The following is a 16,123-nucleotide window of genomic DNA, read 5'->3' on the forward strand; positions in this document are numbered from 1 at the left end:
GCACAGTAAGCCGTCAACATTCGCATTTAAGAAAATGACAGGCAAAGTAAAGCGTGTATGTACTTCCATTAATAAGTTTGATTTAATTTTAATAAGTAGATAAGTTTTTTATGTAATCAATAGAATTTTTAATCGAATTTAATTTTAACATTTTATATAATTGGTATTATGTGCGTGAAAGTTATAATGCCATTCTAAAAATTAATTCAATTAAAAATAATATTGTACTTTTTGCAGTTAATACATTTATAATCAAGCAGAAAATGAATGACATAGTTGACGGCAAATAATTGCATATCGTATTCTGTGAAATTGAATTAAATTAGCAAACGGGTTGCGAGTAAACAAAAACCTAAACGGCAATAAAGAAGAAACGCATTAAGCACTAGGAACAAATCAAACAAACATGATTTATTTATCCTTCAAATTTATAATTTTATTGTTAAGTTTTTGTTGTTTACACTGCTGCCGCGGCTATACAAATTACACGACTGCTGCCCGTTTTGAAGCTAGCAGCAGTATTATTGATACGCCAAGGAAATCTATAGCAAATAATACGGACGACACATACAATGTAGCAGCCAAGTCACTTAATGAATCAGGACTCAATATATCTGATAATCAGTTATCGCAAGCTGAACATAGTTCAGCTGATTTATCGATTAGAAAAAAAACAAAACCCAATTCCAATTTTTTCATTACTACTGAAAGACAAATAAATCAAATAACGGGAAGAGATATCGTTAATGAAGTACTGAGTAAAGTACCAACACACACGACGACTTCAATACCGGATTATATACACAGAGCAATGCTAGTGCAGAAGACCAACGACGCTCAAGATGAATTTTCAACTGTACATTATAAAGAGACCGTTAACTGGCCAAGTTCCCTTAGCCAGCGTACACTTAAACAGGCGGTTGAGTATAATAACGCAAAACCGTTAATAATAGATAACCATTATTCAACTGTTGCTGGGGAAATTGTTCCATTAGCAATAAACTATTATACTGCACAGCAACAACAAATGGAAAGCGATGTTAGTAATGATTCTAAACAGAAAAATAAAAACAACAATATGATCAGTAAACTTGACTCACCAGTGGCAATGGCTCAACAGCAACTTTGGCAGCAAGATCAGGCAGAAGAACAATCTCAATTGCAAATTAACTCAGGGGAATATTATGAATTTAAGGATGCTATTAAGCAATCTTCGCCTAAATACGGAATCAGCAGAAGCAACAGTTCAAATGGTATGACAATTGAACCACGAACTCAATTATCAATACCATCATTAATGCAAACGCAGCAACAACGGCAACAGCAGTCACGTGAAGAATTTGCCGATCTACGTGCATCAATGTTGACCGATGCTTGGTCCACATTGACCGTCCCCACAACAACAACCACAACTTTAACATCGCCTGACGCGAATATCTTTACCACCACCACCTTGTCAAACTTAGCCAAATACTCGGGGAAAATATTATATGACATGGCGGCCTCGGAACCTCCGTCGATCGCCATCACTACGGCTATCGTTACCAATCAACGTCTGCCAATTGCCGCTGACAAAAAAGGTAAACAAATACCAATGTCTACGGGTGCATCGACGCAAATAGCAGCAAAAACGACAACCAGCCGTAGTAGTAACAGACGTCGCCTACTACCACATGAACAATTACGCAATTACATTGAAGATGCTTACATACGTATGCCACTTGCTGTCATTGTGGATCCCTCATCGTCGTCACTAGAAAAATCGAAAGTGCTATGGAATGATGCATTAAGCATAAATATGAACATTCAAATTGTTTTGATTACGTTAAGCGGTTCAGGTGAGCGATCAAGTTAATGGTATCAGTTGTAGTTTCTTTCTCTGTATATAATAATTTCATTTCATCACGAAGAAGAACAAGTAAGAAAATTAAATTCGGTCTGGACCGAATATTTTGTACCCATCACCGTTTACTACAAAAGGAATAAAACAACAAAATTCTCATACTCTATAATATGCAGTGGTCGCAATTGATTTCTTGCATTTTCAAACTAAAAGTTTTTGTCGTAGAGCCATGTGGGTACGGTAGGCGTGTCCTTTGAAAAGTTTAGATCAATTTCAACATTTTTTGCAAACTTTTAGGTAATATCTTGATTTTCGCTAACGTGAGAATGTTTGCCACAAATACTAAAAAGTTACGCAAACAGACAGGTGGGCAGACGCACAGGCGAACAGTCGAACAAGTTTAGGTGCATTCAAGGGTTGTAACTGGCCAAACTTGTTTCTGCGTGTTATAAAGGTATTGAAAAAATTATTAAATTTTGATACATCATAATACTAGGTATGCGCCAATTTTTTCTATTTTTGTGCGCAGTTGCTACAGTATCGCCAATGGGGTATGCGTTCAAACTTTTGAACATTTATTTGCTATAGTTTGAGTAATGAATGAAAATCCAATTTTTCATTCCCTCTAAAGACAGAGGTATTCTTAGTTTATGTGATGCTGTGGGCGTGTCGAACGATTTAGCTCATTTTCAATACCAAAGTACGTGCCAGAAATTCCTATGTTTGCACCAAATTTGAAGTCGATAGCTTCATTTTTGCGGCCAGAAAAATGTTTACAACAGACATTGGTGGCACAGACGGGCAGACGAAAATGCTTAAATCGATTTAGAATTTGATGCTGGTCATCCTTCGGTGATGGGTATAAAAATGTTAACAAATTTATAAGAATCTTATTTACATTTTTGTACTCATCATCAAAGGATAGATAGGGAAAACAAATTTTGTAATTCCGATCCTATAGATTAAGTTCTGCCTGTTCAGAGGTCTATCAGTTATATAAAAACGGCAAAAATTTTCAATATACAATTTCATGAAATTCAGAATAAAAATAATGGCATACTGACGATAGATAACAAACTAGATAAATGTGAAACCTATAAAAAGCTTCAAACCAGTTTTGTAAATATCTTACACGCTTTATTAGTACATAGTTATCTGGCATCTTCCCTCATCGAGTTTGTAAACAAACTTGCAATTAGCTACAAATTAAATGACAAGCTATGTATGGATGTAACTTATGCTGTTTATTGAGTAATTAAAATATGCCTTTGAGCGAATGTATACACTTCATTTCTACTTTGGTGTCTTTTCTTCTAATAGGTGTTCCCGCTGCTTTCAATTTCAACAATACTCATCAGTTTTTAACAGGCTTAAACAGTATTAAAGAGCGTAAAGGTGGTGATGCTTTTGTTGGTATCTTACATGCCTCCGATTTAGTACCTTATGATAGTGCTGTTTTCATATCTACTGCTGTCCTGTCACCGCACACGGAGTTGGTACAAAATGCTGCAATAACGTTACTTAAAAAACGCATCCGGGTTTGTTTATAAAAAATACTAAATTTCCTTTTATATTTGTTCAAATTTGCTTTAGCTATATTTGATATGGTTTGGTGAGAGAGCATTAAGTGAAAATGAAACACAAGAATCTTTGGGCGGTATATTGGGTGAAGTTGCCTTACGATCAGGTGGAGAAATTCTACATATTATAAGCAATGAAAACTACGAGGAAATTGAGAGGAGTACGGTAAGAAGCATTCTATATTAATAGTTGGAAACCAATCTTTTCAAAATTTTTTCCGATTTTTGTTTAACGATTTGTCTTTTATTTTGAAACCCTTCCTTACTCTTTAAAGCTCCTTCATCCATCCAACATACAAAGGAAACAATTTGCCTCTCGTTTTTGATTCTGTAGTGTTGCCTAATAGCTTTCTCATTTTCCTACTGTTGTATTTTACGTTTATTCTCGTACCGTTCTTCTTGTACTCACCATCTAAGGATTAAGGTATCTTTCCATAAAGAGTGCAAAAAAAAACATTCTTGCACTTAGGTAGATATTGAAACTGAGCCAAATCCGTTAAATGATGCGCCTACAATATAAATTGAAAACACTTCCCCTATTTTAGTTTTCTTGCTCATTATTTATACACTACAGCAGGCAAGCGGAAAAAAACCACAAAAAAATCAATCATGCCCACCAAAAACAAGTGTTTTCTTAAAATCTTTTTAAGTTAAATTCCCCGTTTACTGTTGCTAATATGCTTACTTGTTTTCGTTCTTTTTTTATGTTTCGTTTACGTTTAAAGCTTCGTACAGTTTTTTTTCGCACTCTCATTCAGGTTCTTAAAACATTCTTGCATGTTTTCTCCTTCTCTCCCACACCCGGATTCGTTTTCTCTCTCTCGGTCATAAACAATTTAGCCTCTACTTTTGATGGTCGTTTAGCGTATTTTAAAATAACATCTTTCAGTAAGTTTTAGTTTCGGCTTCGTCCTGTTTAGATGGGGAATCCGTCGCGGTTAATTCATAATAATCTAACAATCTTACCTGTGAATAATTCTAATTGGCTTCGTTGTGATCTAAAAACTCGTTTCTTAAAAAAAAAAAAACTTTTTTACAATATTGGTTGGGCGTGGGCGGTTTTTTCAATTTTTAAAAAAGGTTATTGTAGGCTCACCCGTACAATATGTACAGTGGTACAGAAGTACATATGCTGTAGGATATGAGAAATGAGCATGAAAACGAAGGTGTTCTCAGTTTAAGTTTTACAGTGGGCAGGTCCTCTTACCGGTTTTTGGCACTTTTCAATACCAACCTATGTGCAACAATTTCCTATTCCATTTTTGCAACCAAGACAAGATGTATAGTCTTTGAAGTTTGCCTCTAGGCGTTGCAAACGTTTTTAAAAAATTAACATATCCTCATCCTTCGGTGGTACGTACAAAATTAAAAGTCAAAATCCTCCCACATTTATTAATTTCTACATATATAGATATATTATATATATACCTTAATAATAATTGCTTTCATTTCAGCTTACTATAGTGGCCGAAGCTTTACGGGGCCCGCAGGAGATTGAAGTGCCAGTAGATACGACACTTTCAGGTTTACATGTAAAAATCGATAAACTCATGAGGAAAGTAATGTTGGAAACACCGAGTGGCGGTTAGTTAAAATAATAGAAATAAAAACAAATAACGAGTTAATTAAAGCACATTAATATTAGATGCTTATTTCTGTTTCATTTAAAACAACGTTTTTTAAAACAATCATTTTATAATTTTCTTTTAAACTAACAAGTCCTCTTTACACACATCAAACAGTTCAGACAACTGATAGCAATAACAAAATTAAAAATAGAAGAAATCGCGTTTTTTAAAAGAAGGAATAACGGCTTTCAACAATACTCGAAACTAAGCTATAAGCTTGTCTGCGTATGTATTGTCTGCCCATTTTTTTTTTCGAGTTTTTGAATTCCGTCTCATACCAAAAAAAACCTTCAATGAAGGTGAAAGGTTTAATTTTTAACATTTTATGATAAAAATTAAATTTGACGTAAGAACTATCTGTATCATATTTGAACCATGTAAATCAGTTTTTTGGACCACATTCTAAACAAGGAATAGAAGACATAAGTAAGATAATGAAACGTAAGCCTTTATGTGCAACGAATAATTTTTGGTATTTTTTACGAAAATTAGTGGGGAATTGTATTAGGCGAATGGATGTAATGTATTTAGCGGTGGACCTTAGCCGACCCGACTATAACATTTTTATATGTTTTTCTTTTTAGTTTGCTTTTGCTGTGTTTTAGTTAACGCTAATATGTTATTATGCCAGTTCTTACCTATGTAACAGTTTGAAATTAATGTGTCGTCTGTTGTACTTGGTTTAAACAAATAAAAGAAGGAGAAACATAATAACTTGTAAATATAACTTTTACGATATGTAATATACTTTTGTAAGTTTAATTTTTATTATTACTTGTGTAGTACAAAACTAAAACCACAACATCAACAATTGCAAATTATTTTTTTGCATTTAGATTAATTATATTATAACACTAATTTAATTTCATTTTTTTGTGTAAAAGATTATTAATAAATTAATTACTCATAACAATTAGAAAAGCAATAGTCTTTATATTTGTTTGTTACTTATGTCTTGTCCTTTCTTGGGTGTTTGTATCTATGGCTATGTATGTATGCTTCTTTATAACGTCTGCGCGCAGCTTTTAATTATTACGCAATAGAATATCATGTTCTTAACGCAAGTGGTTCTGCATACCGACCTACCCAGAAATAATCGAAGTATATTAATCTTTGTCATTCTATTTGTAACAACCAAAGCAATACATCAAAGGCTCTAATGTCCACATTGTGTATTTTTAATCAACGAGATTCCTCTGAGTTTCTGTGTCTGTCTACTTTTCCGACTATTCTTTTCTGATTACTTTGGACCTATTCCCCGAAATAACCTTGAAAATGAACTGACTTTAACGCAAACATATTCACAATACCTAAACATTTAAAATAAACTCGAGAGAGGAAACGATAGAAAAATTTTTTGAAGATTGGTCTATGCATTAAAAACATATCTTTGAGATTATTGCTAAGATTTCTCTATTCATCAAATGCTGATCCAAAGAAAAAAAAACCGTAAGAAGAGATCAAAATCTCCACAAAGGCAAAAACCTAACATTACGCATAGGATTAGTGTTGGTAATAATGCAATATGTTAAGTATCATAGTTGCGTCTATGCTTGATTCGGTGCAGAAATATTGACTCCGTTTGCGAAATTGGTTCCCGATCATTCACAACAGAGCCAAAGTTTTATTAGGCTCTAAAAAGCATGATTGATTCCGATAAGCCCAATAACATATCTGACCAGAAATTATGAAAGCTAATTGAAAAAGTAGGTATCGAAGGCTTGTTTCAAACGATTATAGGTTTCTTACTTGTTGTTCTATTTGATAATTTATGATAACCTTCATAACAACCAGAGGTATTAATACGTTACGTAAGGAAGATACAAGCATTATTGAGTTTAAATCCTTTATGTACCTAATGACCTCCGATTAAATGCTAAAGTAAAGGCACGCGTAAAATAACTTTGACAATGCAATGAATACTATACGCATTGCTATATAAATTAATCTATTGGAAAAATGTAGTATTGTGACAAAAAATGGGCACACTTTTAGTAGTTTATGTCTTTAATTTACGAAGAGACTCAATATTTTTAACACAAATCTTACCGTATATAATCCAGATTGGAAGCGACATTTCCAAAACACGTTCCTAAAAGTCGTGCTAAAATTCTATATAATCAGCTTCCATTACTTAAGAATATAGATTTACTAAATTTATTGGTATAACACAAAGAACCAGATGTAAAAAAACGCTACAAATGATTCTGACTCATTATGCCTATTTCCACTCATCACTGAAATTATTCTAATAGAGATCTTGTTTTATTTCAAATATTTGGGGTAACTGAAGCCAGTTGCTTGTTATATCCCACCACCCAAGGCATATGAACACAAAACTTTTTGTAGAAGAGAGGCAAGTTTGATATCAATTTATTTGGTATCATTTCTGTAAGGCTACCGTCAAAAATAAACCAAGTCATTCCCTCCGCAATCGGCACTAAACTGGATCATATTGCGCAGTTTAATTTAATACTTTAATTTGAACCTTACAATTTTCCTTCAAAAAATTTCGATTTCTAGTTTAAAGTTCAGCTAAGTGGAACCGTAGATTTACTTTAGTTACTAGGAAGCTTCGCACATACAACACAGTCGAACGAGTCCGAGTCCGAGTACCACCACCTGTCTCTCATTAACGTAAACTTTCTTTCTGTCTCTCTTTTTAAAGTTTTTGTTATTTAAAGCATAGCATTTCATATAGATTTTTACAAGAAAATACGTGAGCACCGTAAGCATGAGTTACCACGCAAGCGTAAAATGCTATGGGACATAAGTGATTGCATTTCAATTTCATACGCTTGCGAATAATGTCATTGTACATAAGATAACGTTAGGCAGCCTAAACAACCATGAGTCTTTTAAAGATTTGTACTATTGATTAGCATCATATGCACAGCATATATGTCGATAAAAACATAGCCTGCGTGAAAAATGTTCAACCTAATGTCGACAAAAATTGTTTGTGCGTGCCTTGATAAATTGTCGCTAAAATTTCATCAATATTGGACGTGCAATTGCTGTAAATGTGAATGCTTTTGTAAAAATGCAAAGGTTGGGGATAGGGCCGTCCTTAAGTATTTGTGTTTCAAAGACAATCATTTACTACGTTGAAATTTTGAGTAGCTGAACTGAAACGTTACCGTACCAACTTGATTGTCGATGAATATCCGAGACGGCCAAAAATCGTAACCATTGCGGGAACTATGAGCAATGTTTACCATGTGCATAAATAGCTTACAAAAGGCACACAGCGAAGTCGAATTGGTAAACTTTTAACTGCTACTCTATTACGATCTTTTTACTTCAAAACCTTCAGTTTTGAGAAACACTGATAGAAACGATGATCTATGTTTCGGCAATAAGTATAAAAAAGGACAAATTTTATGGTAATTTTGCCTGATACAACTTTTTTTTTAATACATTATTTTTTTGTCACACGATTTTTGTATTACGCTTTCATACAACCATGGTATGTATTTGTGCCAAATGTTGAATTACCGTCTTTTAATATTATAAGTTATATCTTTTCCCTTCTCATGTTTGTTCGTAATTCTTGTTTGTGTACTTAGTTTAACTTTTAGAATTGTGATCCTTCCAACAAAACACAGCAAACGGATAAATAGGCACTCAGACAAGGATTAATTTAAAGAAAAATAACTTTGGTCAACCTTTGCGAGGCATGTTATAATCGCAAAAAAAAAATCTGGCATAATTCTTTCATTGCGTTGCGTATACTAACACATAAGAAACTGCACATATTCGACAGCATAACACGAATCTTCTAGTCCCTTTATGCAATTACAAAAATCGTTACGGTTGCTGTAACTTTCTTAGTCAGTTTTTTTAGAAACTGATTTACGTCGTTCTATATTAAACTTAAGAGATAGGTAAAAAACTAATGGAACTCATATGGCTTTCCAGTTTTAACTATACTATAATATCAATTTTATGCTGCGCTCTCTTGCCAACACATCTTAGCATTTAATTGCTAAATGTTGTGTTTATATGTGCATATATAGTAACACATTTATAAATAAAGTATATATATATATACATTATAAATATACAAATTATAAATATATGAATACATATATATTATAAATAAAGTATATATATATATACATTATAAATATACAAATTATAAATATATGAATACATATATATTATAAATATATGTATATTTATACATATTATAAATATATATATATTGTAAATATATGTGTAATATAAATTCCTACAATTTATAAATTATATGTCTCCGTCAGCTTTGGGAATATAAGCGAAGCTTTATTTTCACTCATTTTCAACCGTAATCAACCTTGTTTTCCATAAGCTTCAGAAACTTCAATGCATATTTTTATGCATTGGCATCATTTAACAAATTTAAAATATCCCTTGATGTGGATACCAAAGCAACTTTCTAATCCTTTCCATTGCGTAATAAGTTCGTGTGTTCGTATTATACTAACATATAAAATCTATACTGGATTTCAATTTAAAATAGCAAAAAAATTACCGGCAAGACTTAATGAACATCAAATTTAATAAAATTGCTTATACATACTGTCAAACTTTACTTGAAAAACAATTAAAACATCGTGTACATATAAAATTCGTATGAAATGCTCGCGCTTTTCTTGTGTGCAAGCAAATACGCCGAGAAAAAATTACCTGGTTAAAGATTAAACCACACGTTTATACGTGTGTACCCACATATATTGATAAACAGACAGCTCTTTTCTAATGCTATATATAATAAGACCGAATCACAATTTATGTGACGCTAAATATAATGACTTGATTACTTTAATTTTTAAAATATAGAAATGAAAACGATAATTTTAATGATTTCAACACGTTAACACACCTTCCCACAGTCTCTTATTTCCTTTTATTTACAACATGTAAGTTTATATTATTGCAGTAAAGAGTTTTTCTTGTTTTAATCTAATACGCGTTTGGCTTTTGTACTTTGCTGAACAAAATATATACATTAGGATTTTTGTTTTTGCATTACTTTTTTTGAATAGACACCATTCACAATAAATATAGTTGATACTACGTTTGTATTACAGAAAACACTTATGCACAATTCCTAAATGAATTAAATACAAATATAAAGAGTTGCCGTGTTCATATAGATACTTTGTAACATAAATTATTTGTGAATTTCAGATATTAATCTCAAAAGTTTGGTTAAATTTAAAACGTTTGCCACAGCTGGTAACGACGACAATGCACACTTGAACGCCTACGTACCGTTAATGAAATTACCGAAAGCTACAATATTCAAATTAAAAATTATACCCGAAGATATGGATATTGAATACAGCGTTTTCATTAGAGCCAAACGCGAAGCGGACGAGCTATTAGGCAAGTTTTTTAAGTGGTTTCAATTCGGCATCACTATTTAAAATGTAAAAAGCAAAACAATCAATGAAACGTTCCACATTGATAAGAAACAGTAAAGCTTAATGTAAGATAACATATTCACCTTTGAAACTGTTCCGCATACATTTCATATAAAAACATCATTTCAATAAAGATGATAATGTTTGATTAAGGCATAAAAGGTTCAAAAAACGTAAAGAGAGTGCGCCATATTCTACAAAATAATACTGTCAACAAAATATTTTCTATTTTTCCACTTTCTTTCTGCTTTTATTAACTTATTTCTGTACAGATGATGTTTTTAAAAGTTTAACTACGTACGTTTTTAAGGACCAAAGCATGCCGCCTAAAAATGTTAGAAGTGAACTTTTACAAGCAATTAACCCTTTAACAGGTGTCCAAAATGGTTTCAAAATTCCAGCAAATCCAGAGTACAATCCTAAAAATGAAGTCAAAAGTTTGTCTACGAAGAAAACCCAGGGATCAAAAAAAATTTTCAACAATTCTTCCCTCCTTCAACTACAAAATAGCCTCTTTCCACATTCTAGTACTAAAATTGTAATGGGCTCGAATTCCAAAATCCTCATAAGCCCAGGAGATCTAAGTCAATTGTATTTTGAAATTACAAATATGGGCTTAGAAGGTTTGCACTATTATATACAAGTGGTAGACGAAAAACGTTTTCTAATAAAATTGGCACCGCAAAGGTAATATATTTTCAGACTTCTCGTCTATGCTGTATATTTAAAATAAGATTATTTTCAGTCTATACGTAGCTAGCAAACAAACGATTAGTGTAATGTTAACAGTATCAGTACCAATAAAAACTGAAGTTGGGACCACAGATCATATAACGTTCTCTGCTTATTCGGCTAGCACTGTTACTTCGCTAGCTGTATTGTTAAAAGTAATATCCCATTTGGAACTTCAGGTATACAAAACTCGGCTTTTATCGTCCAAATTAATAACACCTTACAAACCATCTACAGGATACCGAATCACCTACAATAAGTTGGACAATTGCCAATCGTTGTGATTTTAAAGTTGATCATTTGCACTCTTGTTCAGAACATTTGTGGAGTTTAGATATTACTGCACAAGATAAACATACAGGTATACTACGTTTAGTGTCCATCCCTTCAGACAGTTTGTTTTATACAAATTCCTACACCGTCGGTTCCAGAGGTCCAATAAGAGCTACGTACATATCTACTTGTTGTACCCCGACAGTGCAATTAATAGCCTATGATGTAATTGGAAATCAACAGAGGTACCATGTGAGTGTTGAGCAATCAGTTTTTAATGGAGCTGTAATAGCTGCGATCACTTTGGGTATTATTGTGGTGGTTCTACTCTTCGCTTTACTAATAGCCGGCGTTATATGGTGTTGCCGCAGACGAAAAGGCACCATAGATTTGCCTAGTTATCGCAGTCGTTAGCTAGACGTAAAATAACGAATAGCAACAGGAGGAAAAAATACTTCACAACTTTAGTACTTTTTTTACTTAATATTGAATAAAGTACGCCTAAAAAAATTTTTTTTTCGTAGTTGCATTTTTTAAAACTTTAGAAAAAAAGCTCAATATATTAAATAGGTCTATATGCAGAAAAGATGCCAATAAATAATAATTTGCATACAGGCTTAACAAACACACATATACGAAAATAAATACATACACGATTCTTTTAACTTACCTCGGCCCACTAATGTAGGTGGCGGCGTTCGAACTGGTACTGGGTGTGATTGTACGATCGGCGGTGCCGCCGGCAGCAACAATGGTTTATTAGAAAAATCATCTAAGGTAATACCTGTAACAGAGGCACTTAACAAAGGATTTTTGATAGGTGCGTCGCCTGGGCGTTGAAATTTAGTAGGTTCGCTCATGAGTTTTTTTTTGACACAAGCTATAAACTTTCAAACAAATGCTATGTAAGTGCAACTCGATTGGTGGTTAGATTTTTATATTGCTTATTTAATTAAGCGTACAAAATTATATGAAATAAAGTCAACAATAATTAGATTTTTACACATCAGCAAAGAGACATAAAAATAATTCACAATTGTGTTGTTCGGTCGTTTGGTAAAATCATATGGTCGAAAGATCTGAAGGGTTGCCATTATCCTGATGTGGAAACTAATTTTATATTGTTCTTGCGATTGGCTAAACCACAGCGTTATTTTTCGGGTAAATAAGTTCAAGAGAATAGAATGAGAATTCGCGTTACTATATTATTATATAAGAAAAATCAAAAAAATGTATGCAATTATAAAAAATGACAGATTGTTTGAATAGCAAAACTAAAGAAATCGACATAAATGTAGACAACAAATATGTGAATAGCAACAATAAAATAATGAATGTAAAAACAAATTAAATTATTAATTAATTAATGAGATTCAGGATGAAGAAAAATGATTTTAAAAAACAAAGCATGTAGGTGGACTTGCTTAAATCGTTTTGATTGCTTATTTTGAGTTCTTTATAAAATAATGTAGGTTATAAACAACAAATTTTAAACCATACAACAAAGAAAAAAGCACTTTATATAAATACAACATAAATTAGATAAATAATATCTAAATTTAAAATAAATTATCTTTTTTTCTTGTTCTAAATAATTATTATTATTAATTTCGCCAGAGAAATAAATTCTAAGACTAAACTCGTAAAAGCACTAGCATCTAAGGCTATCGGCTGTTATTCAAAACTCTACCGCACTTGAGATTTGAACCCACGACCATTGACTTGCTAGTCGAGATTCCTTGCCTTCGGCTGGTCAGGCGGATTGAATCTAAATAATTAATTACTTAATAATTAATGAAATTCCGGACAAAGTCTTTAAATTAAAATATTCCAAAGAGGAATATCGGATTCTTTTCGTAAACTAATTTAGGCATTAGTTATTGACGACTCTTTTGTTTCGTCTAAAATTGACATATTTCTCGCATATATTCACATGCTTTTCTACCTATACGCGTACATTTTTCTTTTTGTTTTATCATCTCAAAAAATGTGTCAAAAAAATACATTTTTTAGGCCACTACAATAACGAAGCGAGCACAATAATTGCACCCTGTGTTGTCTATGGCGCACGAATTGTTAACATTAAATTAGTTTTGTGTTTTTATATATAGTGAAAACACATAGCAAGCGTTTGGTAAACTTCTAAATTTTCCGCATGCGTTTTTGGTACGCAAAATAAGATTATATTTATAAAATCAAAATAAAATATTATTAATATATCAAACACAATATTATTTTAAAGTCCTGATTTACGTTTTTATTAAAAGAACAAAAAAGAAAAGGTTAGGAAGAAATATATTGGTACTTATTTCTGTACGGAAATTTAATTTGTTAGTTGTATTTCACTCCAAAAATATTATACCATAAATTACCATAACACAATCACTGTCATTAGCATATGCGTTTTACGCAAAGCAGATGACAACATATCTTGTGTGCGTTGCAAAAAGAAGGTCATATGGTTAAGGCTACTTTAACGAAACGTTAATGAAGAGTGTAAAATTAACAAAGGTAAAAACATCTTCAAAAGCGATATATTAAAGTAAAAGAAGAAAGAACAGAGAAAAAAGTGATTTGAGGCAGAAGCCAATTTTAATTATCCCTGGTAAGTTCATACTATAATTAATAATACAATATTCAAAAACAATTAGCATTTTAATTATCGTGGTTACGATGGCTCAGACACATAAGTATCTCGTTAGAGAGTGAAGTTAAGCCCAACTACATAAAATCCAAGAAGGCAGAAACAGTGGTAAACGCCTCCGTCGTTTTACATAACTTTGTGCAAATACGTGACGGGGTTATTGTCCACCAGCATATGTTGATTCTCAACAAAACGGTGTAGTAAAAGATTGATTATGGAGGAAGAATACAAAACCGCTACACAAGCCTAGGCGAACCTTGGAAAATGACGCCAACAGGAGTACCTTTCGTCTCCGTGATATTTTGAATAACTATTGACCAAAATCCGATTTAATAAAACACCAAATTTAATTTTCGCAATTTAATTTAACTTGTCTTTACTTATTCTTACAACGAAATTTTTTTAGTAAATGCAAACAATTACTGCCATTCACTAATATTGATAGTTTAGTCAAAATATTATCCATGTGCATACGTTTTGTTTTCGTAACAATACATCACTGTTTTGACTATCAAAAGTCACGCAAAGTGAAATATTAAACATTTGCGTCCACGCACAACGCATCACAAATTATATATTAACCGACATTGAAATACGCACAATCAATCTTATTTTAAGGGTTTGCTTCATGATCAACGGAAAACACGAACATTGCATCAGCAGTTAACTAATTTTGCGTCATGCGTCACGCAAAACGCATAACACAGTTATTGTGTTCAGCTCGCAATTTTATCAATATTTTGCTAACATAATGTTTTATGCGCGTTAAGCGTTTACTAAGGTGAACATACGCATATTTTAAACTGTATTATTGCAGCACAATCGCATCGTTTGAAAAACTGAGCGTATGTTAGATATTATTTACACAAACATCAATAAAGCATTAATTTTTTTAATTATTTACAAATAAAATTCAATAAAATAATAGCTAACAGCCAAATTAAATAGACTCTTGAAAGCAAATTTGGCACTCATTATGTATTTTTAGTTATCTAGCTGTCATTTGGAAGGTGTACTTTGAGAATCATTTGGGTTAGAGATATACACGGCTCTCGTAATTCCAAATTTATTTTAAAAAAATTAGTGGGAAAATAAGGGACAAATTTGACATTTGTTTGTTTACAGTGGGACGATCAATAACAAAATCATGGAAACGTAAGTAGAAACAAAATTATGTAGTATATTTGATAAAATGAAATGAAGAATTTTTGGATAAACTTTGAATTATGAACTTGAACTTTGAATTTTTATAAATATATTTGCTTAAATATATAATATATTTATATGTTAACATATAAATTTACCTATAAGGGATGTGTAATGTTTTGAAATGAATTACAAATCAATTCTAATTTTGTATTATGTACGTAAGCACCTACTCTTTAATTTTCACAACACATCTTAAAGCGGATTTATTCTTTATATCTTTTATGTCAATGCGATTAAATTTAAAAGGGCAGAAGATACACTGATTCTTATTTCCGCACTTATTTGCCTCAATTGGCAGTTCGCTAGTGAAACGTCAACATCATCGTCGTTAAGTTTGCCTTCATCCAGGATATCAAAAATTTACCGCCATAATTTTCACGCGGTGGCATACCTTACAAATAAAATATTTATATATGTAGACGCAAAGCCATACATGTTATAATTCACCATCAGCATTCTATTCAGGCTATGCTTGCATTTTCGGATTATGAAGCGATCTTCATTTTGTTTAGGCTACTGAAAATAAATTGTAACGGCCGCGAACAAACCTCGGGTAGGGTGTCTGTCGGTCTGTATCAACCGCAAGTGGCGGAATAACGGCATGCCGTTAGACAAAATCATGCGATTTTGTGATACCGCTAATAAATCGCATGATCTTGCGGTATATGTGTTTATTTTTTTTCTTTTCTGATCTCCTTACTTACAAGTACAGGCAGAATCGTATGATTTTGCGGTACCTTTGCTTGCTTTTGCAAGTACAGGCAAAATCGTATGATTTTGCGGTACCTTTGCTTGCTTTTGCA

The 16,123-nt window shown here is 32.3% G+C and overlaps 1 protein-coding gene across 1 annotated transcript; it reads left to right on the top strand.

Moving 5' to 3' along the window:
* Positions 1-237: 237 nt before the first annotated feature.
* On the top strand, positions 238-12,287 carry LOC119644062 (the record flags this gene model as incomplete). The annotated part of the gene is made up of 9 exons (XM_038043587.1): positions 238-1,838; positions 3,164-3,381; positions 3,437-3,589; positions 4,878-5,007; positions 10,227-10,424; positions 10,735-11,149; positions 11,208-11,373; positions 11,432-11,876; positions 12,156-12,287. Coding segments are annotated over exons 1-9 (3,289 nt in total), but the record flags the coding sequence as incomplete, so codon positions are not given.
* Between the last annotated feature and the right edge of the window lie 3,836 nt (positions 12,288-16,123).

The sequence above is a fragment of the Glossina fuscipes genome, unplaced genomic scaffold (assembly GCF_014805625.2).
Source record: "Glossina fuscipes isolate IAEA_lab_2018 unplaced genomic scaffold, Yale_Gfus_2 83183, whole genome shotgun sequence".
In the NCBI taxonomy this organism is placed as follows: Eukaryota; Metazoa; Arthropoda; class Insecta; order Diptera; family Glossinidae; genus Glossina; species Glossina fuscipes.